The sequence below is a fragment of the Triturus cristatus genome, chromosome 2_1 (assembly GCF_964204655.1).
Source record: "Triturus cristatus chromosome 2_1, aTriCri1.1, whole genome shotgun sequence".
NCBI classification, from domain to species: Eukaryota; Metazoa; Chordata; class Amphibia; order Caudata; family Salamandridae; genus Triturus; species Triturus cristatus.
The window spans coordinates 677,012,633-677,036,916 of NC_140581.1; the positions used below are offsets into that span (position 1 = coordinate 677,012,633).

Genomic DNA, 24,284 nt, shown 5'->3' on the forward strand with positions numbered 1-24,284 from the left:
TAAATCCAGGGTCGACTTACAAATGCAGAAGTGGATCAAACATCCTAAACATTGACTGTGATGCATATAACTAGTTAATTTAATGGTCTGAAAGTATAAAGGACAACTTTACAACATTACAACATAAGGACAACTTGAATTACATTTCACTTGATGTCTCCCAGAAGCGCAATTGATATCATGGAAGTAGTTAGTGTCCCTTGGTGAAGAATGGAAACTCAGACATATTCTCACAGACCTGGTTCTCTCTGTAGAAATGTGACCTTTGACACTGCTCTTGCTTGTCCACGTGTCTTGTGTTCCCTAACCTAACGCACATAGATATACAGCAGCTACGAGTACACTTTGAAAGGCTTGTTCACTTACACGAATATACCCTCCCACCAACACGCATATATTTGGAATAGTTCCACATTTCTAAATCTACATTTCAGTTGCAGCCAGAGCTGGGAGCGATATATAGTCAAAATACCGCAGATTCTTTTGCTTTTAGTAAAGCTCTTCGGCATCACCAACCTTTGGGGGTCATTATGATGGCGGACGGACTGAAGTCCGTCTGCCATCACCCCGGTGATGGCGACCATCGGCCTATAAGGCGGCAGTCCCACATATCAAATCACAATGCGTCCGCCACCACGGCAGCCAAAAAAGGCATTTTTCACACTGCGGCAAGAGCTGCTGGCGGCAGCACCCCCTTCAATGTAAAAAAGGCAGGTTTTGCTTTCCACTGCACTACAGGGAAATGTAGGTGACAAACTGACCCTGCACAGGGGGGGCCCGCAATGTGCCCCCAAAGTCAATCCCTACCAGCCTTTCCATGGCTGGTGAACCGCCATGGAAAGGCTGGCGGAGAACCTGCATCCTAATCTGGCGGACGGTGTCTGATAGGCAACACCACTATTCTGTAGATGTGGGGCGGTCCGACAGGCAATCATAACGATTGCTACAGTCAGACCAGTGGCGGTTGGGCCCACCAGCCCACTACCCACCAGCACAGTCTTGTGGGCAGTAATTGGCCTTTCGATACAGCCACCGACAGCCTGTCAGTGGTGGGTCCACCGCCATCGTAATCAGGCCAATCAATCAATCAGGGGTTTATAAAGCGCGCTACTCACCCGTAAGGGTCTCAAGGCCCTTTGTTTTCTTTTTGTAACAACCTTTTTTTTTTGCCGATGCGGTTAGCCTCAGCAATAAGAAAAGGCCAACACTTGTAATGACTGAAGTCCACTTTGTGATACCGTTCATTTTACTAGTAAGACGCAGGGTTTACTTATGAAAACAGTGAGGCTGACTTAAAAAAGCTGTCACACAGCCTCATTTCTTTCTGTTCCGTACTCTGGCCTTTCACTGCATTCCAGTGGTAATATGCAAGGCAAACACCCCAAGGCTCAGGAATGAGGGCGCCTTAAAGGTGTGTTTAGTACTATTCATTCGAGCAGAGGCCTAATCCCCAATGTGACAGAGAACGGTGTTCAGTTTCATGCACTGAAACAGATGAAAGAGAACCAGCTACCGTACTGGTAAGTGATGTGTTGTATGAACTGGAAGGAATGTCTCTACATCACACAGCATGAAGATCTGACTTTGGCTACTGATGGTTTTCATTTTGTACATGGGATAAGATGCCTCGGGTTGTACTTTATAAGATCATTGCAAGGTATCAATGATTTCCCTGATCATTTAGAGGCACCAGCCCACGGCGTAGTCTAAAATTTTACTAAATCCAGGATTTCACAGGTTAGGATCTACATTTGTGTGTGTGGAAAAGTAGACACAAAATGTCATAAAAGATCACACTGGATATGCATTTGGTTGCATTTTATTTAATGGCAGCTTGCCAAAACCTCTGAAAGGCCCCAAAGTTACCCTGATGCCTATGCCTGGTGGGTACAGTGTGGGTTTGTAGACTGGTCAATACATGAAGCTGTTGTGTTATGCATGTCGTCCACTCTACATACATATATCTATCATGCTGGGGCAAAGCTTCCTGCCACACTGTCTATTGGGTGGTCTCTTCACAATAACAATGCAGCCTTACTCTGCTTCATTCAGGGTCATCCATGAGGATCGGGGAGTCCTCCCATCATCATGCTGCAATGCTGAGGCTGCACTCACACATGGAGTGTGACAGAGAAAAGTGACGCACATTAGAGAGCCTTTGACCTGTAATCGGACACTAGAGGGCAGAATGTTATAACAAATAAAACAAAGGCCTCACAGAGGCTCAAATCCCCTCGGTCTCCATGAGGCTTTTTTTCACAGCAACAGCTGTGAATGACAACATTGGAATGTTGGCGCTTCCGGCTTCTACCGGCCATTAGTAGCCCGGAGCACTCCATTGTTTTCAATGGAACTCCCAACATCCCAATTTTCTAATACAGCCTTAGAACCCACTGTAGCGGGCTATACCAGCCTTTAATAAGGGAGCAGGCCTTTAATGGCCGGTATAGCCCAGCTACGGCGGGCTATAAGGCTATTACAACATTCCGCAACTAGAGGGCAGAATGTTCTTACAAATAAAACAAAGGCCTCATGGAGCCCGAGGGGATTTAAATCCCCTAAGGCTCCATGAGGCCTTTGTCCACAGCAAAAGCTGTGAACAATAAGCATTGAAATGTTGGAGCTCCGGGTTTTTACCAGCCCGGAGCACTCCATTGTCTTCAATGGAGCTCCGAACATTCCAATGTTCTAATTTTATATTTCAGACTGTTATAAATTTTGAGCATATGCTACCACTTCAAACATCACTATTCTGGGGTTATGGGTTTACATAGAATTTTCTAACAGAAAATGCCACACTTTATTCAAAGTTAAACAACCAGAGCATTAAAAACAGAATATGATCAACTATAAGGATTGAATTTGTCACACCCATTTGTCACACCCATGTACTGGGAGATATCGATTATGTATTGCTCCTATAAAGGTTCAATAGGGCTAAGGAATGGTGGCCATTTGTAATTGTTTCTATTTACGTCAAATGTGTAAATAAATTATTGATTTGGCTATTGATGCAGTGATTTGCTCGCACACTCAAATATTAGCTTGTGATAAGCAATATTGCAAAAACAAACTATCGGGGTCACTTCCCTTTCTTTCCTAAGTAAGTACAGACTCAAACCCTTGGGTCTAATACAGGGACCCTCACCCTTTGTACATGTTAAAGATCAACCCCTCAAACATCTTGCAGTGATAGTAAATCTTCCTGAGCACATCAGACTTTAAAGAAAGCCAGATCAAGGAAAATGGAGGCGGAGATATAATAAGCAGAAACCTAGGTACAAAAGCAGTGGATATGGATTTAGTTGCATTTGTATTTTATTTGCGATTATGCATTTGATTCATGTCCCCTTTCTTTTTCAGACACTCTGTAAAATTGAGGTGTTTTTGATACACTTCTCCTGCCCTCAGCTCTTTATCCCCATTTTCATCCTCTCATCCTTTCTCACATGGTTTTCTCCAATCACTTCTTCACCCTCCTTTTCGCTCTATACAGCAATTATCCCACTTTTCCATCCCCTTTGCTATTCACCCTTGTTTCATCTTTCTGCTTATTTCTCTTTTCCCCTCTTCGCATCACTTCTCCATACCACGGGTTTCCCATTTTTCATAACTTAGCCCTCTACCTAGCATATTCTCAGTTCTCCATCCTCGATTCCCTTGTAAAGACCCTGTTCTCTCTGCTTTATAGCCGCAGCTCTTCTCACACCTCCGTGAGCCCCATGTCTTCTTCCTCTCCTAACAGCATGGGTACTCACAAACTTTCTGTCGGGGACCAAAATTACAGTGTGGTTTGTGGCCGAGGTCCGCACCGGTAGGGGTGGGGTCAGTGGGGGGCGGGGCTAGTGAAGGGGATGTAGGGCTAGAGTAAAAAAAAATAAACCCCTTTTCAAAACAGTATCTGGGTCAGCCAGTCTCTCTCAGTCAGACAGTCTCTCTCTCTGTTAGTCAGTCTCTCTCGATCAGTCAGTCTCTCTCTGTCAGTCTCTCTCTGTCAGTCAGTCAGTCTCTCTCTCCCTCAGTCAGTCAGTCCCTCTCTCTCTTAACAGAGAGAGAGGGACTGACTGAGGGAGAGAGAGAGGGACTGACTGACTGAGGAGGAGAGAGTGACTGAAAGAGAGAGACTGACTGACAGAGAGAGACTGACTGACAAAGAGAGACTAACAGAGAGAGACTGACTGACTGAGGGAGAGAGAAACTGACTGACTGAGGGAGAGAGAATGACTGACAGAGAGAGACTGACTGACAGAGAGAGAGAGACTGACTGACAGAGTGAGACTGGCTGACAGAGAGAGGCTGACTAACAGAGAGAGAGAGACCAACAGACTATGGGAGAGAGAGACTGACTGACAGAGAGAGAGAGACTGACTGACAGAGAGAGACTGACTGACTGACTGACAGAGAGAGACTGACTGACGGAGAGAGACTGACTGACGGAGAGAGACTAACAGAGAGAGAGACTGACTGAGGGAGAGAGAATGACTGACTGAGGGAGAGAGAATAACTGACAGAGGGAGAGACTGACTGACAGAGAGAGACTGGCTTACAGAGAGACACTGACTAACAGAGAGAGAGACCAACTGACTGAGGGAGAGAGAGACTGACTGACTGACTGACTAAGGGAGAGACTGACTGACAGAGAGAGAGACTGACTGACTTATTGAGAGACTGGCTGACTTAGAGAGAGACTGACTGAGGGAGAGACCAACTGACTGTGGGAGAGAGAGACTGACTGACAGAGAGAGAGACTGACTGACTGAGGGAGAGACTGACTGACAGAGAGAGAGACTGACTGACTTAGAGAGAGACTGGCTGACTTAGAGAGAGAGACTGACTGACTGACTGAGGGAGAGACTGACTGACAGAGAGAGGCTCACTCAGTCACTCTCTCCCTCAGTCAGTCAGTCAGTCTCTCTCTCCCTCAGTCAGTCAGTCTCTCTCTCTGTTAGTCAGTCTCTCTCGTCAGTCAGTCTCTCTCTGTCAGTCAGTCTCTCTCTCTCTCTCTCTCTCTCTCTCTCTCTCTCTCTCTCTCTCTCTCTCTCCCAGTCAGTCTCTCTCCTAGTCAGTCAGTCTCTCTCTGTCATTCTCTCTCTCAGTCAGTCTCTCTCGCTCAGTCAGCCTCACTCTGTCAGTCAGTCTCTCCCTCAGTCAGTCTCTTTCTCAGTCAGCCAGTCTCTCTCTAAGTCATCCAGTCTCTCTCTCAGTCAGTCAGTCACTCTCTCTCTGTCAGTCAGTCTCTCCCTCAGTCAGTCAGTCTCTCCCTCAGTCAGTCAGTTAGTCTCTCTCTCTGTCAGTCAGTCTCACTCTCCCTCAGTCAGTTGGTCTCTCTCTCTCTGTTAGTCAGTCTCTCTCTGTCAGCCAGTCTCTCTCTGTCAGTCAGTCTCTCTCTCTGTCAGTCATTCTCTCTCCCTCAGTCAGTCAGTCTCTCTCTCCCTCAGTCAGTCAGTCTCTCTCTCTCTCTCTCTCTGTTAGTCAGTCTCTCTCAGTCAGTCAGTCTCTCTCTGTCTGTCAGTCTCTCTCTGTCAGTCAGTCAGTCTCTCTCTCCCTCAGTCAGTCAGTCCCTCTCTCTCTGTTAAGAGAGAGAGGGACTGACGGAGAGAGACTGACTAACAGAGAGAGAGAGAGTCTCTCTGTTAAGAGAGAGAGGGACTGACTGACTGAGGGGGAGAAAGACTGACTGACTGACAGAGAGAGACTGACTGACGGAGAGAGAGAGACTGACTGACTAAGGGAGAGAGAGAGAGGGACTGACTGACTAAGGGAGAGAGAGAGAGACTGACTGACAGAGAGAGACTGACTGACAGAGGGAGACTGACAGAGAGAGAGACTGGCTGACTGACAGCGAGAGACTGACTGACAGAGAGAGACTGACTGACGGAGAGAGACTGACTAACAGAGAGAGAGAGACTGACTGACTAAGGGAGAGAGAGAGGGACTGACTGACTGAGGGAGAAAGAGACTGACTGACAGAGAGAGACTGACTGACAGAGAGAGACTGGCTGACAAAGAGAGACTGACTAACAGAGAGAGAGACCAACTGACTGAGGGATAGAGAGACTGACTGACAGAGAGAGAGACTGACTGACAGAGAGAGAGACTGACTGACAGAGAGAGACTGACTGACTGAATGAGAGAGAGACTGACTGACAGAGAGAGACTAACAGAGAGAGAGAGACTGGCTGACTGACAGAGGGAGAGAGAGACTGACTGACTGAGGGAGAGAGAATGACTGACCGAGGGCGAGCCTGACTGACAGAGAGAGACTGGCAGACAGAGAGACTGGCTTACAGAGAGAGAGACCAACTGACTGAGGGAGAGAGAGACTGACTGCGAGAGAGACTGACTAAGGGAGAGACTGACTGAGGGAGAGACTGACTGAGGGAGAGAGGCTGACTGACTGAGCGAGACTGACAGTCAGTCTCTCTCTCCCTCAGTCAGTCAGTCTCTCTCTCTCCCTCAGTCAGTCAGTCAGTCTCTCTCACCCTCAGTCAGTCAGTCTCTCTCTCTCTGTTAGTCAGTCTCTCTCTGTCAGTCAGTCTCTCTCTGTCAGTCAGTCTCTCAGTCAGTCTCTCTCTCCCTCAGTCAGCCAGTCTCTCTCTCTCTCTCTGTCAGCCAGTCTCTCTCTCTCTCTCTCTCTCTCTCTCTCTCTCTGTCAGCCAGTCTCTCTCTCAGTCAGCCATTCTCTCTCTCTCTCTCTCTCTCTCTCTCTCTCTCTCTCTCTCTCTCTCTCTGTCAGTCTCTCTCTCTCTGTCAGTCTCTCTCTGTCAGTCTCTGTCTGTCAGTCAGTCTCTCTCTCTGTCAGTCTCTCTCTGTCAGTCAGACTCTCTCTCTGTCACTCAGTCTCTCTCCCAGTCAGCCAGTCTCTCTCTCAGTCAGCCAGTCTCTCTCTCTCTCTGTCAATCTTTCTGTCAGTCTCCCTCTCTGTCAGTCAGTCTCTCTCTGTCAGTCAGTCTCTCTCTGTCAGTCTCTCTCTCTCTGTCAGTCAGTCTCTCTCTCTCTCCCTCAGTAAGTCAGTCAGTCTCTCTCTGTCAGTCAGTCAGTCTCTCTCTCCCTCAGTCAGTCAGTCTCTCACTCCCTCAGTCAATCAGTCAGTCTCTCTCTAAGTCAGCCAGTCTCTCTCTTAGTCATCCAGTCTCTCTCTCAGTCAGCCAGTCTCGATCTCTGTCAGTCTCTTCCTCTCTGTCAGTCTCTCTCTCTGCCAATCTCTCTCTGTCAGACTCGCTTTCTGTCAGTCTTGCTTTCTGTCAGTCTCGCTTTCTGTCAGTCAGTCAGTCTCTCTCTCTACTCTATTTCCACTCTCTCTCTTCACTCTCTCCCCACTGTAACTCTCTCTCTCCACTCTCTCCACTCTCTCTCTCTCTCTCTCTCTCTCTCTCTCTCTCTCTCTCTCGGGGGCCATGGGTACATCACCTGCAAGGTCCACGGGCCGCCAAGGAAGGTCTGACGGGCCGCTGGCGGCCCACGGGCCGTACTATGAGTACCATGGCCCTAGAGCACCCCTCAGAAGAAGTCCTCAGAGAGTAGAGCTAGTTTGTCCCAACCCACCCTGAGTCAAGAGGGCTGACTTGTACCACACAATCAACCTAACAGAATACACACAGGCTCCTCATAGGTTGTGAAACAGCCGTAGGTTTCTATCACTATATACTCCTACAAGACTACTGGCCAGGGCTGGCAGCCTCCAGAGAGAAGTGGTGAGCCCTGGCACTTGTTATTCCTTAAAACAAACCACTGCTGCTAAACCTTTGGTGATGGCTCTGGTAGGAAAGTGGCTGAGCGGTGAGGTACATGTTTTTGAATACTTGGGGTGGGAATGGGTCTGTTGACGCGCCAGTCATCCCACTTGCCTTGACCAGTTTTTCAAATTTGGTGCCAGTGAGCAGCTTGAAAGATGGATGCATGAGCTGCTGCAGTGCAGTTTATTAGGTAGGGGAGCTGAGGTGGAATACGGCATTACATTTGCACATGAGGTCACTTTACAGACCCTTTGCTTTGGAAATATAGTGGGCAGATAGTGCATTGCAGACATCTTGGAAGAGAGCGATGACGGAAGTGGTGCATTCTGGATTGTAGAATTTGTTGATGATTATGTGCAGTCCCTTGGATGGCCATGGTGTCTTGGAAAATTGATGGGAGTAATGGGGACTGTCTGCCTTCTTCTTGGGGGATGCTTTGTGTATTCTAAAGTGTTGTAGGAGTTGGTGCTAGTCTTGGGAGCAGCTTGTCTTTCTCCAGTATCTTTCATAATTTCTACTTTTAGTCTTCAGAGTCGTCACATCTGGGTGGATCCTGCTGTTCTTCTGTTGGTTTTGTGGGTGTATGGATGGCTTGAAGGGATCAATTCACTGAATGATTCAGAGGGAGTTTGTACTTTTGTACTTCTCGTATGTGGCTGCTTGGCCCATCAGCTTTGATTGGGGGGTAAAGACATTAAGCTTCATTCATGGTCTGAGAATGGGGTAGAAGTGGATAATGAGGTAGTAACCTCTGATGATGGGATGATCTGCTATCACACGAATAGGTTCACGCAGGTTGGCAATTATGTCAAGTGTATGTCTGGTTGTTTGCACAGAAACACAAACCTGTCAACGGGAATTTCAGGTTTTCTAGATCTGAAAGGAGGGATCAGGTTTGAAGCTGTTCTGATTTGCTTAACCAAATGGTCAGGATGCACAAAATACAGAGATTTTGATTTTTTTTTCTACATGGTACCTAACTGCAGCTGCAAATGGGTGGTGCTATTGTGTTCATGGCCATTCATTCTGACCAGCACCCTCATTGTTCCCACTTTAGGCTGCTTCCCACGCTGGTGTCCACAATGCCATTGAGGAAAAGTATTTGAGAAAGAGTGCTTGTTCCATAGTGATTTATAGATGGTGATCGGCAGATAAGTAGATATGAGCACAAGTAGGTTAGCCAAGATGAGCAGGGGCAAAGTAAATATTTGTGTTATGCAGCTGAACGATCTTTGCGGTTGGTAGCTGGTACAGAGTTCTTGAAGATGGCTGTGACCGCCCCACCTTTGTTCTAAGTTGGACGGTTTCTTATTTAGATTTGATAACTTGATGCTGTGGATTCATAAAGCATGAGGACTGGATCATCCCCTATGCAGGTTTCTGTGATGAAAAGACGGTTGTGAGGGATCAAATGAGCCCATGAGTAAGATGTTTAACTTATCAGGAAGAGCCAGATTAGTTCCATTCAATACTGGACTTGGTTTAGGCAGTTAGCAGGTGCTCACTAATCCACAGCCTACCTCATATGTTGCGTAGTGATCAGAAGCGGCTGCTACCAGACCGGGGTGGTGAGGCCGAGGAGGGTATCCAGTCCAGGCCGGCAGCAGCAGCAGGAAGCACCAGGGCACGCAAGCTCTCCTGTGCCAATCACAATGCTGCAATGCAGCGTTCTGATTGTCTCCCCATAGCCAATCACAATGCTGCAATGCAGATCAGCACTCAAATGAGGCCTCAGGCCTGGGTATGTTCCCCATTAGGTTGTGTAATGTAGCCTAGTGGGGAAAATGCAAAGTACGCATGACTGCTAGGCCGGCCCAAGGGGGCAGGCCAAGCAGTCATGCGCAATTAGGGAGTACAAACCACGCCTCCCCCTGCGCTGCCCAGCCCTGTCCTGCCCTGCCCTGCGAGCCACTGACTTCCATAGGAAAAATACAATGATAATAACGATATGTTATTATCATTGTATTTTTCCTTTTGATCAGTGGGGTGAGGCTCTTCTGCCTTAGCGGAGGAGCCACCACAGGTAGCGAGCAAGCCTAACCACTATAAATCGATTTAGGGGAGGTGGGTTTATCCACAAAGAAAATTTGGGGAACAGTTGCGAAACTGGTGTTTTCTCTTTTAAACATAATAAATGATGACACTGCAGTGTACCAGAATACGACAATCTTTGTTGGGGCCCTACAATGGGCCCTACAATGATTTCCTCACTATGACCCTCCAAAAGTGTCCCTCGTCAGTCCATAGCCCCTCTCTCACATGTATTTAATTTGTTTTATAGTGCCTCTCATACCGATGTAGTGTTTTTAGAGGACTTTCCAATAGACACACATAGAGATAATGTATAATATGTGTGTAAAACAGTGTATAGAAAATTTTACATAAGACAAAGGAGACTATGACGGGTTGTATTCACGTCATCAATACTGGTAGATATTTTTTCAGAGTGCTTGGTTTGGAGAAGAGCTAACTCAGGATTCAGAATGTAACACAGTCGTAAGGGTTGACTATACTAATAAGAGTTTATTTCTACACAAAAAACAATTTGAGCAACATTAGGATAATGAAAAACTGGCAAAAAGCATAACTTTCTAACCTATACCATGCAGTTGGCATGCTGCTCTTTGATGGCAGTTCATAGGTCACTGTGCTAGATTATGATTGTAATTGATGAACTGCACAGTAAAAAAAGGATCTCTGTGACAAAAGCAGTAAGTCACTGAGCTATGAACATAAAATACTGTTCTGTGATCTGCGTGGTACACGTTAGTTGCAGCAGGAGTATTACCCCTTTGCGCTACCTTAGATGAGTCACAACTGTCACTAGACAAAACTCCAGTCTCTCTCCAGCAGGAAAATTAATCACCAGAGATATCTTGAAACTGCTGGATATACAAAGACCTCTGTAGCGAGTGCTTTTAAAACAACTTAAAAAACACAGGGAGGATGGAAACAAAAGTAAGTGCTGAGTGGATTATGCTCGATCTGCTGATTTTGTTACTGGGGGCTCATATTGTGGCACTGCTGCAAACCCGTCGTCCAGAAACAAAACAGGGCCCCCACCCTTCCAGCCTACCGGGGAATCACCCGATGACCGGTGCGGCCAGTCCAGCCTTGAGTGGACACAAACTCAGCAAAATCTCAACCTTACATGAATACCTCTGTGTGAACATTGACTGCACTTAATCCAGATTTGATACTTTGGCAGTTTATAGTATGGGTCCTATGTCTTTCCAAAAGAACATTTTGAAGTCCGTTTTCACAAGGAACCACAATAACCCCACTATGGTGCTTAGCACCGTATGCTGGTGGGTGTCCAAGAACAGCCAAAACTCAATCTCACCAATTCTGAAGTCATATTCCCACAAACGGTAATTTTGTCTATGGCCTCCATCGCCCTCAACAATGGTCCACAATCCTGGTACGCTTGTTGAACAGCATGTCTTGCTGAGTCAGCAGATGAATACAGTTTTAGTTAAGAACTACTTTTGATCAACTTAAACAGTTAAAGGATGCTCATGTTTCTGTCATTTTTCTAGTGCTTGCAACACAGTCAATGAATTGATTTCAGGCCATCTGGATTATGGAACGCAATCTGCAACTGCAGTCAAAATCCTGCCACAACAAGACATCAATCAGGCGAACGACCTTTACAACGCGGTCGTTACACCGCAATACTTTTACATCGCTGTCATTACATCGCAAGTCGTTACAACTACTTGCGCTGGATGGCGCTCTGCACTAAGGAATAGTATGATTTACTATTCCAACACCTTCCCTACTGTTGCACACACTGGAGTTGGAATAGTAAATCATACTATTCCAAAGTCCAGCGCCTCTAGCGCAAGTCGTTGTAACGACTTGCGTTGTAATAACCGCGATGTAACGTACCGCGATCTAAATGATCGTGTTGTATCGTCACATGTCCCATCAATCAGTGCCTATACAGAGCACCGGCTTTTACCCACTCTTTATTATTTAAGGCCCCTGTTTCTGGGAACCTGAGGCCCACTGTACTAGTTACTGGTTGCAAAATCTAGCTGCGATTTACAACATTATTGTGCGACCAAAAAAGTAATTAACGACCGAATTTATGCATTAATGGGTTGGCATGCTAAATTCTAATTCAATATGAGTTGTAGTATGACCTACCGCTTAAATATTAATAAGATAAGTCGCAACTTGCAATTCACTCCAATTAGTGGCCATTGCAGGTATAGTGGCCTGCTTGGCTCCGCAGATCACAGTGTTTGTTATCACCTATCACCTCTCAATAAAATAAACTTTCTTTTAATGCATACATTTTCCCCTAAGAAAACAGTGCTGTGTTTAAAAAAAAGTTTTATTTTCGGAAAAGTTTTTTGAGGGTTTGCAGTGGTCTCCTGGAACATTTCCCCTTCTCTTTTGCAAATGCATTACTATCCCAACTCAGGAGTCTGTATTCTTTCAATGTATTGCTCCCAGTTGTAGGGTGCAAATCATTGATACACTGCATACCGATTCGGTATTTGAAAAGGACACCTACAATACGGCCTTTTCAAATACTGACTCGGCATTGCGCGCATTCGCATTTTAGGAGTCGGTAAACATTTACTGATTCCTAACATGGATTAGTACATTTAAAACAGGAATTCTGCAATAGCAAACTCTGATTCAGAGAGTTTGTGACCATAAAAATGCTTTGTACATCTGCGCATGTGTAAATTTGCTGGACATGCTCCTAGAAGCCTACTCAGATATACCTTTAGTCCCCTTCTAGAATCCCTTAATGCCTCCCTACCAAAAGGATTGATGGACAACAGAGTTTTAAGAATGAAGGCGGCAAATCGGTGGACCTCACTGTCAAATGCAAACCAATAGCCATCGAACCGTTGCAGGGTCCAGTATTGTAGCCTAACTTTTAAAAATCTTTCTGTGTTGTTATAAACACCACCATGATAACGTAAAGGAGATTATGTTCTTCACAAAAGATAAAACATGGTCGATAAAACTATAACAGTCATTGTGCATTAAGAAATATAAACGAATCCACATACAGATAACGCAGCACACTATGCTAAGTGGCTTCTTACAGACCCACTCCCTCTTCTCTACCATTACCTTCCCTTCCTGCTCTGATTGCATGCACCTAATGTGCCTGCAACCAGAGTCCCTGGCTGACTGCATTCATTTCCTGCACCTTTACTCAGCCTGTCCTTCAGGGGCAATGGCTACAGGACACCCCAAACTCCTACACAAGGTAGAGTGTGTTCTACCCGCTCTCTCTCTGTCACTGCACCAACCTTTTCTTCAGTAGGCGGCCATTTGTTACAATAGGGAAATTTCCTATAGTTTGAAAACAAACTCTGATTTTACTGCCATTTTAGAGTGAACTAAAAAGTGTATTGGGGCATTTGAATATTTTTTTTAGTTGTAGGTAAGTATGAGTCTTTTCAAAATGCTGCTTGCCAACTCACCTTTTCACTGGGGATGGAGCAATAATTTTAGTGGTTCCTTCATTTTCTCCATTTTCCATGTGTGTGCTGTTTACACTGTGCGATCCTGGGAAGAAAATAAAAGAATAATAAACAATGTTATCTGCAGTTAATTGTAAACGTCTTCTACAAGAGGCTGTACCAGGTCTATGTTACAGGCCAAGATGTTTTACCACGCCTATTCCAAACAAGCGGCGCCAGACATATTGACGACTAACCAGACCGCCCCTACTGTAAAAACAATACAACACCGGAAAGGTGGAACCATATAAACTTTGCAACAGGATCTTCACCTTCTGTTGAATTAGTGGCATTTCACCTGTATCACAAGCTGCAACTTCCTAAATCTTCACTGCCAGGTGCAGTGGTGGCTGGCACCTACGGGGATGGGAGAGGGTGGGAGAGGGCACGCACGAATAAAATTAAAACATTAAAAAGTAAACACACTTACTGAACACATCCTCCACTCTGGATCTCAGACCTATTCTTCAACTGCAGTGCAGGCACCAGCAAACTCCCTTGACCAATCCTGGCGCTGCACACATGCTGTTAACAAGCATGAGAGCAAAACTCTGATTTGAGAGAGCGGCCTCACACGGCATGCGCACTTATAACAGTGCAAAGGCAGCCCTCTGCCCACCGCTCCTCCCTGCTGCCACTCAGCAGGCCCCGCCCCATCCTGACACTAGGTTCAGGATGGAATGATGAAAAATAAAATGGTAATAAACTACCATTTTATTTTTAATCTCTGGAGCTTTGAGGGGCATTTATGTGGGGCGACGCTTCTCTGCTCTAAAGGAGGAGCCAACCCTGGCAAAGTGATGTCATAAGTATTTCGAACAACAATGGCCTCCGGGGTATGGACCCAATGCTAGTTTATTTGGGAAGGCCCAAACCTACAAGTACACCCCTGTAACATTATGTGGTTAGCACCCAGCTCCCAGATAGTGGTAAATGACCTTCCAGCTGTCCACCACTGCAGACCTTAAACATGAATGCAATGTATGGAGAGAAGTTAGGCAAAGTTCAGAGTCTTCTACAATTCTTAGTTTTTAAGAAAACTATTTTGTTATGAAGAGCGATCTATTCATGAACGTGATACCCTCCCTGAACATTGATTTAAAGGTAAGTGTATGTACACATTCATAGTCAACACCAGCTTTATTGTGCTGCATAGCGTTCAGCATGCAAATGCACCACAAATGTGTGTTATCATCCCCCGCTGACAGAGCTTTTGAGTCGCTTCAGGTTTTGAGTTGCAACAAAGGTTTGAACGCTCAACCCCCTGAGAGCAAAGCCCTGCCCCTCGGTGCCTAGGCAAGCAGTAAACATCCTCCACGCGCTTAAATAAGCGCATAATAAAGGTATTCATCTGTCACAAGTGAAGTGTATGCAAATAGTCCTACAGCATTATCAGATCTTGACGTCGCGTGCCTGATATGTAAACCAAGCACGTCCAACTCAACAGTAAATTATTCTACAATTGCTAACCTTTGGAATATTTGTGCTAACCCTAACACCGAGCAGGTTTTGCATTCTAGGAGGAATGCAATATCACACTGCAACAAGGTACGCCCACTGCGATCATATTGCGGATACCTGTGTCACAAAAATCGAAACTGTATGAAGAGTGTGGCGTTGTGGTGTGTTGTGAAACTATCATACGAATGGCATTGTAGCGCACAGAGCGACTGCTGGCAGACCAGCGTATTTGTTGGAGATTGTGTGGCTGCAAAGCCTTGGCAAACCTTCGACTTTAACCAGGCCGCTCAGCCCTTACTGACCGCCTCCAAGCGCGTGGAGATGCCTCGGGCATTCAGATATGTCTTAGCTTTCCAGAGCGCCAAAAGGTCACCTTCTGGCCACTTCCAAGCACAGAGAAATGTATACCACATATTCAAAGATAACCTTGCCTTCAAGTTAGCAGCGAGACTAAAGTAAGCTGGGATGAATGAGTGAATGGTTAGATTTGTAAAGCACTACAGCTACTCCAAGGAGTGTCCTGACAGGGGCGGCTCCCCCATTAGGGTGGAGGTGCGTCGCCCCACTGCTTTCTCGCAGTGCGAGAAGCAGAAACATAAAATGGTATTTTAAATACCATTTTATGTTTCTGCTTCTCGTGCTGCGAGAAAGCAGAATGGTATGACTCGTTGAGGGCGGGCGGGTGTGCGGGTGGGGGAGGAGTGGCTTGCCCAATGCTCAGTCACGCGCACTCTGCATTTTCTCTATGTAGGCTGCCTACAAAGAGAAAATGGCCTCCCTACAGGAGCCCGGCTGGGAGCGCCGTCCACACCAATGACAACGTTGCTATTGCAGCATTGTGATTGGTTTAGGGGAGGGGAGGGAGGATGCCTGCTTCCTGTTCCTGCCAGAGGCAGGAGAGCAGCAGGAAAACATGGGTGCGGGACCCGGCCAGGAGCAGTGGCGGCGCAGGACCCGGTAAGGTAAGTTAAAAAAATAATTAAACCCCCCCCCCTCACCCACAAGTCATGTGAGCCGCGACTGTGTCCCGGCGCTGTCTAAAAGCCATAACATCTAGCCACACCCCTCAAAATAATCCAGGACAAATAATCTTGTTTTAAAGAATTCCCTTACGTGTCTCATTGCTGTTGAGGAGCTCAGAAACAGCAGTCCCTAATCTGGTGTAACTGAGCTAAGAGTTCTGGTTGTCTCATAATGGGAAACACGCTCTGAGAGATACTTAGGCCCAGAATTGTACAGCGCAAAATGGACCAGGACAAGGACCTTGAACAGGACCCGTTTTTGTTACAGGTAGTCAATGAAGCTACTTAAGATAATGGGAAACAGAAGCACATTTAGGGATCTTCACAGTAAGCCATGCGGCACCATTTTGAATTGCCAGTAAAGGCTAATCAGTCTACACAGAAGGCCAAGGCATGGACTACAGTTTTGTATGTCGAAACCGGGAGGAGGTCCAGAAATGTTTTTAGAGATCGAAGCAACGCAAAACATGTGCCAACCATCGACAGTCCTTAAGGCCGAAAGGACAGCTTGCTATGGAACTTCACACCCAGATTTCTAGCCACCATGACAGGCTGCGGTGGTGGCGGGGATAGTTGTTCGGGCCAGCAGTTTGTGAACCAGTTCTCCATGTGACGTCCAAAAAGTAAGATTTGGATTTTACTGGATATACACTGCAGATAGCTTACTCTCAACCAATAAAAGATCCTGGACAAAAATGTTTTAAAAGTGGACTGCCTGCAGGCTGACAACATACCAATGGTAAACACCAGCTGTGTGTCATCTGCACACAAGATTAACTTAAGGCCTAAAGACTCAATACGAAGAGCCAAAGGTGCTCACCTATGTTGAACAGGGTCAACAAAGGGAGGAATCCTAAGGTACCCAAAGAATAGCTGTTTACTGCATGATGAGTGTAGGGCCATCCAGACAGTTCGCTCTCTTTCGTCCTAGAAGGACCTAATCCAGCCAAGTGCACAACCTCCCACACCCTCAGCGGTTGGAGGAGGATGGCATGAGACACAGTACTGAACACAGCCGATAGATCTAAAAGAATAAGTGCTCTGTTCTTAAGTTGATCCAGTGCAATTATGATGGTATCGGAGACTTCTAAGAGTGCCGTCTCTCTGCTGTGTGGAGGTCTGAAACCAGACTGGCTTGGGGGTTAAAGCTTGTTATGCTTCAGGCAAACAATTGGGTATTTGAGTCACCAACGCTGAATCCAACAAGTAATGAAATAGCCTGTTGAAGATTAGTTTAGTGACAGTTCCAGACATCTCCAAAACTGAAAGAGGACAGGGTTCATAAGGTGAACCCAATTTGCAGAAGAGAAAAGCTTATGAGGCTTTTTATAGAGATATGGGTCTGAATGTATGAAGAGCGTGTGACGATTGGCGAGGGGGGAATCCGTGAGAGAAGCTGCCATCTTCCCAGCTTCCTCACTTGCGGGTAATGGAGAAAAGCCAGACAGAATTTTAAAAATCAGCTTTTCAAAATTGGTGAAAAGTCTTTCACAGCGGGCAGGCAACACAGGAATTACAGGATTGCAGGCAGCAAGACATAAAAAGATTTGGCAATACTAATGATTTCACACGGAGTGTCTTTTGCTTGATTTTTTTTTTTTTTTAGCATATAAATTAGATCGTGCTCCTTCAATAGATTTATGGTAGATTCTGGGAGCCATTCATCATCATCAACAAAACTTTATCCCCGCTGCCACACTCCTGATGCCCCATTTATCCACATGTTTTGGACATGCCCCACGCTACAAGCTTTCTGAGCAACAGTGCATACTACATTACAGGAAGTCACGGGCCTGACAGAACTTCAACATGGGAGGCGTGCGCCCTCAGCATTTTCAAGCGACTTAAGCAAGAAAAGGTAGAGACCAAATTTGAAACACTAGCCATACTCCTGGCTAAACGTAGCATAGCTATGCACTGGAGCTCACCGGGGGGCCCCCCAATAACCGCATGGTGGGGGAAGGTCAAGAAATGGGGCGCGGCCGATGATATAATCAGGCAGGAAGAAGCACGCGGTGCGCGACGAAACCCCATATCAATGGACTGGGCGATGATCCTCCATAACTTCATACAAACACAGGCTACCCACGGGGAGACCCCACAGGCCACCCAAAAGGAACTAGGACCCAACGCACATCGACCCTCACAACCCCCACCCCGCACTAGCTCACCCCTCCAGCCACCCTCAGTAGACCATTCCACCAGCAATGACGGGAACCATTGCCCATAAATAACAGACCAGAGGAGTGACGCTCCCTACCCCCCCCACATCTTCCCGAGTTATATATTCCCAGTTCGGTTATGAACATGGATTACCCCTTCTGCACTACCACATACAGACAATAAATGTCTAGCAATTGTCATAAGGGAATGAGTGACACAGTAGTCCTCTCAATATCACCTATGGGCATGTTTCCAGCATACCATACATAAGCAGAGCGGCACCCCCCTCCCCCCCCCCCCCCCATCAACGGACACGCAGCTATCCCCGTTGAAATGTTGATACCAGATGTAATACATTAAAAAATGTACCTGATTGTTGTAAAACATGTATGATAACTAAAAATCCAATAAAAAGGTTTTCCCACAAAAAAAACAACAAAACTTTATTTGGTTCTTTAAAAACAACATAAACGTCATACAAACATCAATAAAACGTCACCTATATACAGAGTATTCCGACAAGGTGACCATGATCAAGTGATTACAGTAAGATGACAAGCAGGAAAGAAAGAAGAAGCACCTACTGACAAATTAATCACAGCTTAAGCTCAGTCTAATGGCAGCCCTTAAAAAACTAAGAGTATACAAGATAGTTTCGTTAGATAAAAGTTGTAAAAAGATAAAAGCAGGTCTCACCCGCCTAAAACCAACCTTTTTAAGAATGGGAATAATAAAAGACTTTCTAGGGTCCTCATAGAAACTGCAAAACATTAATTATATACGTGTTGATATTCAGGTCAATAGTTGCTATCATTTGCAGTCCAATTACTTGCACACCTTTTTTCTGTTGGTAAAAAAAAACCTGGGGGGAGGCAGGCTGAGATCTCTAACTTTTGAGGATTTGTTGTGGGGCAAGTAAATCTGCGACTGACCCTAACCAGCTGCTGATCATCTCCAGATCCTCATCTATGATGGCCCAGAGGTTGGTGACACAGTGTGGAGGACTGGGGAGAGTATATTAAGATCAACATTATTCAAAGTGCAAAATATATTTTTTTTGCCCAAGTTGTCCCTGAAGGACTGCTCTGTAAATTGGCAACTAAATAGAATTAAGCAATGGTCAGACCAAGTTAGCTACAGAGGAGCATCAGTATGAAGCGTGGAGTTAGAGAAAAGCAGGTAAAAAATATGACCTGCCTTATGTGTGGGTGCCACTGCCTGCTGATACAAATTAAAATACATCAATAAATCTAACAAAGATTGTGCCAATTTGCCATTCACATCATCAATATGAAGATGAAGACCACCCAAAATTGTAAAATTTGGCTATGGAAGACAAAATGGTGAGATCGCTTCTTCAACAGAATTTAAGAAGTCAGCTGGATTTGGAGGGTGGAGGTGGGCTAGAGAACAACTCCAAAGAAGGACATCTTGGGACAATAGGTAATGCAAAATCTTAAACTTTCTGCCTCTCCGTCAGTCCACCCAGAAGATACAACACTGTAATGAATTACTTAAAATGATTGCAATTGCTCCCCAAACCTGTCCTCTCTATTTGATGGAGGATAACATAACCCGGTGGAATAAATGCTGCAATATCAGCATCAGATGAACTATTCTGACAGGTTTCTCTTTAAAATATGACAACCATGGAATCTGCCATCAAGTAAAAAGAATATGTATGGTGTGTTTGGACAACGAGAGCACGTTAACCAGACAGGCCCAGGGGAAAAGATGACCCCCCATGTGTCTGCCTGATCGTTAATATTAGATATCATATCAAATTCAAATGGGAGAGAGGCGTGCCAAGTGGAACAGGACATGGGAACACTACAGGGATCTAACAACTGTTTCACGCAGCAGTTCCAAAATCTTTAAAGCCTCATAAAATCCTCCAAGAAGTAAATAAATGTGCTGCACCGATCGAACCCAAAACGGGCTTCATGGCAGGTGCTGTGTGTGGCAAGGACACAGACAGGCGCAGATAGGCTTGCCTTTAGAGCACCAGCGGCGTGCCCATTGTGCACATCTGCACAGTAGTCTAACATCTAGTGTTGTGGCATGGAAACATACCTGGCCACTAGAGCGTGCACCACAAAACTAGCACCTATAGATGTGTGTCCACCATATTAATGTCCAGTATTTGTGAAGTGCGAACAATAACCCGAGGGTATCAAGGCACTGGGAGCCGTCTGGAAGATTAAGAGAGCTATTGCCCAGAGTCACATGGTGTTGGGCTGAACTGCCATCGGCTCCAGGGATCGAACCATGAGGCCCCGGGTTCCGGAGTCAGTTGCCCTGTCCGCTGCGCCACACCTCTTCCCTAGATGGTGCAGAGGAGGATCATTTTCCATCAAGAAAACACTCTCTCTGCCAATAATCGTGGACTAGAGAGTAGAACACTCCAAGGTATAGCCTCCCTTAAAGATACAAAGGGGAAAGGTAAAACCGCTCAATAAAAGTAAAAAGAAAGTGCTACAGTGCTATAGAGCCTTGCACTCCTGTAATCCCCTCCACACAGAATACTAAACCGATTCAGAGATTTTAAAGAATAAAACCAGAGTACCTAAACCTTTAGACGCACTGTTTGTCACTGCTCCATGTTACAAAAGAAAGAGGCTAGAAGAATCCTTCTCCCAAATTAGGGTAGGCTAATATGATTATATGGGAACGAATATGTCAGCACAATATAACTAAACGTGGAATGTCCGAGAGCTGCGAAACACGGTTAAGAGACATCGGGTACATTCATATTTGAAAATGTGGGGTGTACATTTTGCTCTGCTACAAGAAACTAATCCCACAGCCCGCAACGGTAAAGCGTTACAGTGCAAGTGGATGGGACAACTGTACTCGACAGGTCATTCTGTCTTTTCCAGGACGGTTTTGGTGTGGATTTGCCTGGGAGTTCCCTTCCAGATTGTCCTTAGGTATGGGTATCTGGGATTCTAGAGGTAAGAGAACTACACATACTGGCATTATAACTTACCAACAGACGGCAGGTTGCCATGCTAAATGGGCTTAATCTCTTATTGACTACTGACCCACGTATACCACTGTTGGTCGAGAGTGACTTCAGTTGTATAATAGACATACACAGGGATAAATCGCATTCCCCCATGCCATGCACAATGTACAACAGCATTGAAAACTGGTGAAGCACTCTCAGTATGGGGACCTTGCTGGGGACTTGCAGATAGCTAGAGGGCATTATTACCTACGAGTCAGGAGTGCTCCTATTATTCCTCTGTCCATGATCTACACACACACACAGACATGATACTCCTGTCTCTAAATATTTAGAGACGCTTACATAGCCTTGACTATTTAGCACGCACCCTGCCTGATCACGACCTCTTGCTATACACATACTACAATAGGGAAGGGTGCCTACCAAATCTCGACCTGGCAACATCAGCTGAGGAGGTATTTGTGAGCTCAGTTGCAGACTAAATAGATGAGTATTTCAAGTTCAATCAAGTTTCAGTGGGTAACGCTTAGGATGAAAAGGGAGGCCTGCAAAGTCTATATCAGAGGAATGTTCATCAAGACTACAGTGAGGATGTGGGACTGTAGGACCAGCTACATAGAGTTGAAGATGAATTGCATAAACTAGAGCAGGCAGCAGTAGGTGGAATCTCTGGCAGGGCAGCAAGCACTATTAGACATGGCACGCAAGCACAAAGATTTAAGTATCAGGCCAAACCTCAATCATTACAGAAAAAACGTAACACAACAACACCTTAACAGAGACAAGTCAGTTAACTGTTAGCCCACTTGACCCACCCTGATGGGCAACAAGCCCCCTTGACAGCGATGGGACATAATGACAGACATCTATTGAACTACTCAGACATAAATCAGTTGTTCATATGCTATTATAGACAGCTATACTGCTGTGGGCTAGATAGGGATAGACTAACCAAACAAACACCACAGCAAAGTGAAGACCAAGTAGCTTGATTGGTAACAGAGGAAATACAATCAGCCATGAAGCAATTGACGGTGCGGAAAACACCCGACAGTAATGTACTACTGACTGAGTTTTAACAAGCTTACCAACATTAATTGACACTTGCTGGAAGTATACACTGAGGCCCCTGAGCTCTACCACGCACAACGCAAGATACAGTTAGAGCTGTGTTGCCTAAAGCAGGCAATGACCCAATGTCCTGTCAAGCATATCGACCACTGTCGATGTCGACTATTGATTGCAAGATTCTTGAAAAGGTCATTTAAAAAAGGGACCAGGGACATAGATATAGTACACCCATACCAGAATGGGTATATCCCAGATAAAAGACTGCTCCGAATATACGAAGGTTCTTCAGTGTACTGGATGATGCAACTGAGGCACACACAACGGCAGCACCTATCCCGACTGATATGGAGAAAGCCTTTGAAACATTAAATTAGAATTATTTGTTTGACATGTAGGAGGCCATGGGATTTGGGCTAAACATCAGGATCTGGATCAAACTCCTATACACGCAACCCACAGCCAGGATAAAGACAGGAGCTACAAGACCTGAGGAGTGGCAGAAATGCAGGGGCATGATTCAAACTGGTAGGTAATCACCTTCCAAACTCAAGCCGCTACAGCTATGCGAGTAGTCCATTTAAGGAGTCTAACATTCAGGAACCACATTTAAACCATTTAATCAATTGTGATCCATATTTTATTCCAAAAGTTCTTTGATGTTATTACAAAGACAGTGTAATGCCACACTTTTAGTGCAGTAGAAATGCCAATCCAGGCCTTATTCTGTAGCATGTTAGAATTCACTTTATATCCTTGGGAACCATGCAGATATATATACCCAATGCATTTTGGGCCAATGAGCCCTTCGTCAGGGGTCTGGAATGTAAATAAAGCACATCAGTTAACAAAATTAAGCAAAAATACGCATGTAATCATAAATCCACCATTTCAGTAACTTGCTCTTATACCCTATGATACTCTCTATATTTAAATTAAACTCATCCTGAAACTGAAACACTATCCTGTGACTTCCCTGTTATGAGCACCACTACTATAAGCTCAATGACAACCAAAAACGATTATGCAGGGGCAACAGGCAAGGATGTCTCGTGTCGCCACTCGTCTTCACCCAGGCAATGAAACCCTAAGCCAAACATATGAGAGACATCATCGACAGCCAAGACTAGAGATCTGGGGTCATAAACATATAATTTCACTGTACACGGACGACATATTGTTGTACGTGGGGGACGTAAACAAGGCACTACCTTAGATATTGGCTAAGCTGGAGCATTTTGGGGCTGTATCAGGTCTGGTTATGAATAGGTCCAAGACGTGTATTATCCCAAAAGTTGGACAAATGATGGGGAAGACAATTGGACAAAAGAGGCCTCAAATTCGAACATCACACATTTAAGTGCTTGAGTATTAATATTTATAGGCACGGTATTTATAATATTTATAGGCAAGATAACAATATCTTGCCAGGTTACTTTAAGAATGTGTTGTCATCTGCTAGGGCATCAGTGGTCCATGCATAGACTGGTACTGGCCAAAATGGTCGTTCTGCTGTGACTGCTCTGCTTCTTCACCAGTACACCACTGGCACCTGGGAGGGTGTTTTTTCTGACCTAAAGTCAATATTAATGGATTTGATGTGGGGCACAGGCAGGCGCAGGGTAGTTCTGTAGAAACTTTACTTACCCACAGATGAGAGGGGTTTGCGAGCAAATGATTCCGAATCCTACTACCAAGTGGTGCAACTTCAGTGGGTGCCGGCATTGATGAGTCAAGTGCTATGCCCTTAACTTGACTATGTGATTAGGGAGCTGGATGGAACTCCAACAGAAGAATATGTATATGGGCGACAATATCAGAAGGGCTCACAAATGAGGCTTCTGCAGGTAGCTAAGACTTTTTTTAGGAGGTGTTCCCTTCTCTTACTACCTTATAAGGAGATTGATGCCAAGCTTTCGAGAATGCAAAGGGGTCAGAGATAAATTTGTGAACACCCACTAATGTCTAAGTGGCCAATTTAGACTACTCGCGAGTACCACTTTGAAGTGATATGACCAAAATAAGGTGGAGAAACCCCTTGTATTTAGATTGAAAGCAAAACTATGGTATGCCTACATCAACTCCTTCAAGAATAGGAAGAGAGAAAAGTGGAAGGGCGAGGCAGAAAAAGTGGGTAGCTTTTATCAGTAATAATGTAGGGCTGAACCAGTCAGTCCAAAACTAGTGTAGGTATACATTGGACAAGCTAAATTATACAAATTCTCCCTCAAACAGAAAATCTAGATAAACCTATAGAAAAAGAGAAAGTTATCAAACCTATCAAAAGCCTCACAACCTCTAGATTGTGAACGATGCGGGTCTTTCACAAGTAATAGGTCCACAATCGTCTCTTTACTGGGAACCAAGT

The 24,284-nt window shown here is 45.3% G+C and overlaps 1 protein-coding gene across 4 annotated transcripts in view; it reads right to left on the reverse strand.

Annotated features, from left to right (window-relative positions):
* Positions 1-24,284, reverse strand: part of EPB41L4A (erythrocyte membrane protein band 4.1 like 4A) — an 821,385-nt gene that overhangs the window by 103,487 nt on the left and 693,614 nt on the right. For all 4 annotated transcript variants that reach the window (XM_085632598.1, XM_085632596.1, XM_085632597.1 and 1 more), the window contains exon 13: positions 13,193-13,277. In XM_085632598.1, coding sequence (XP_085488724.1) covers positions 13,193-13,277 — 85 coding nt within the window. The remainder of the gene's footprint in view (positions 1-13,192; positions 13,278-24,284) is intronic.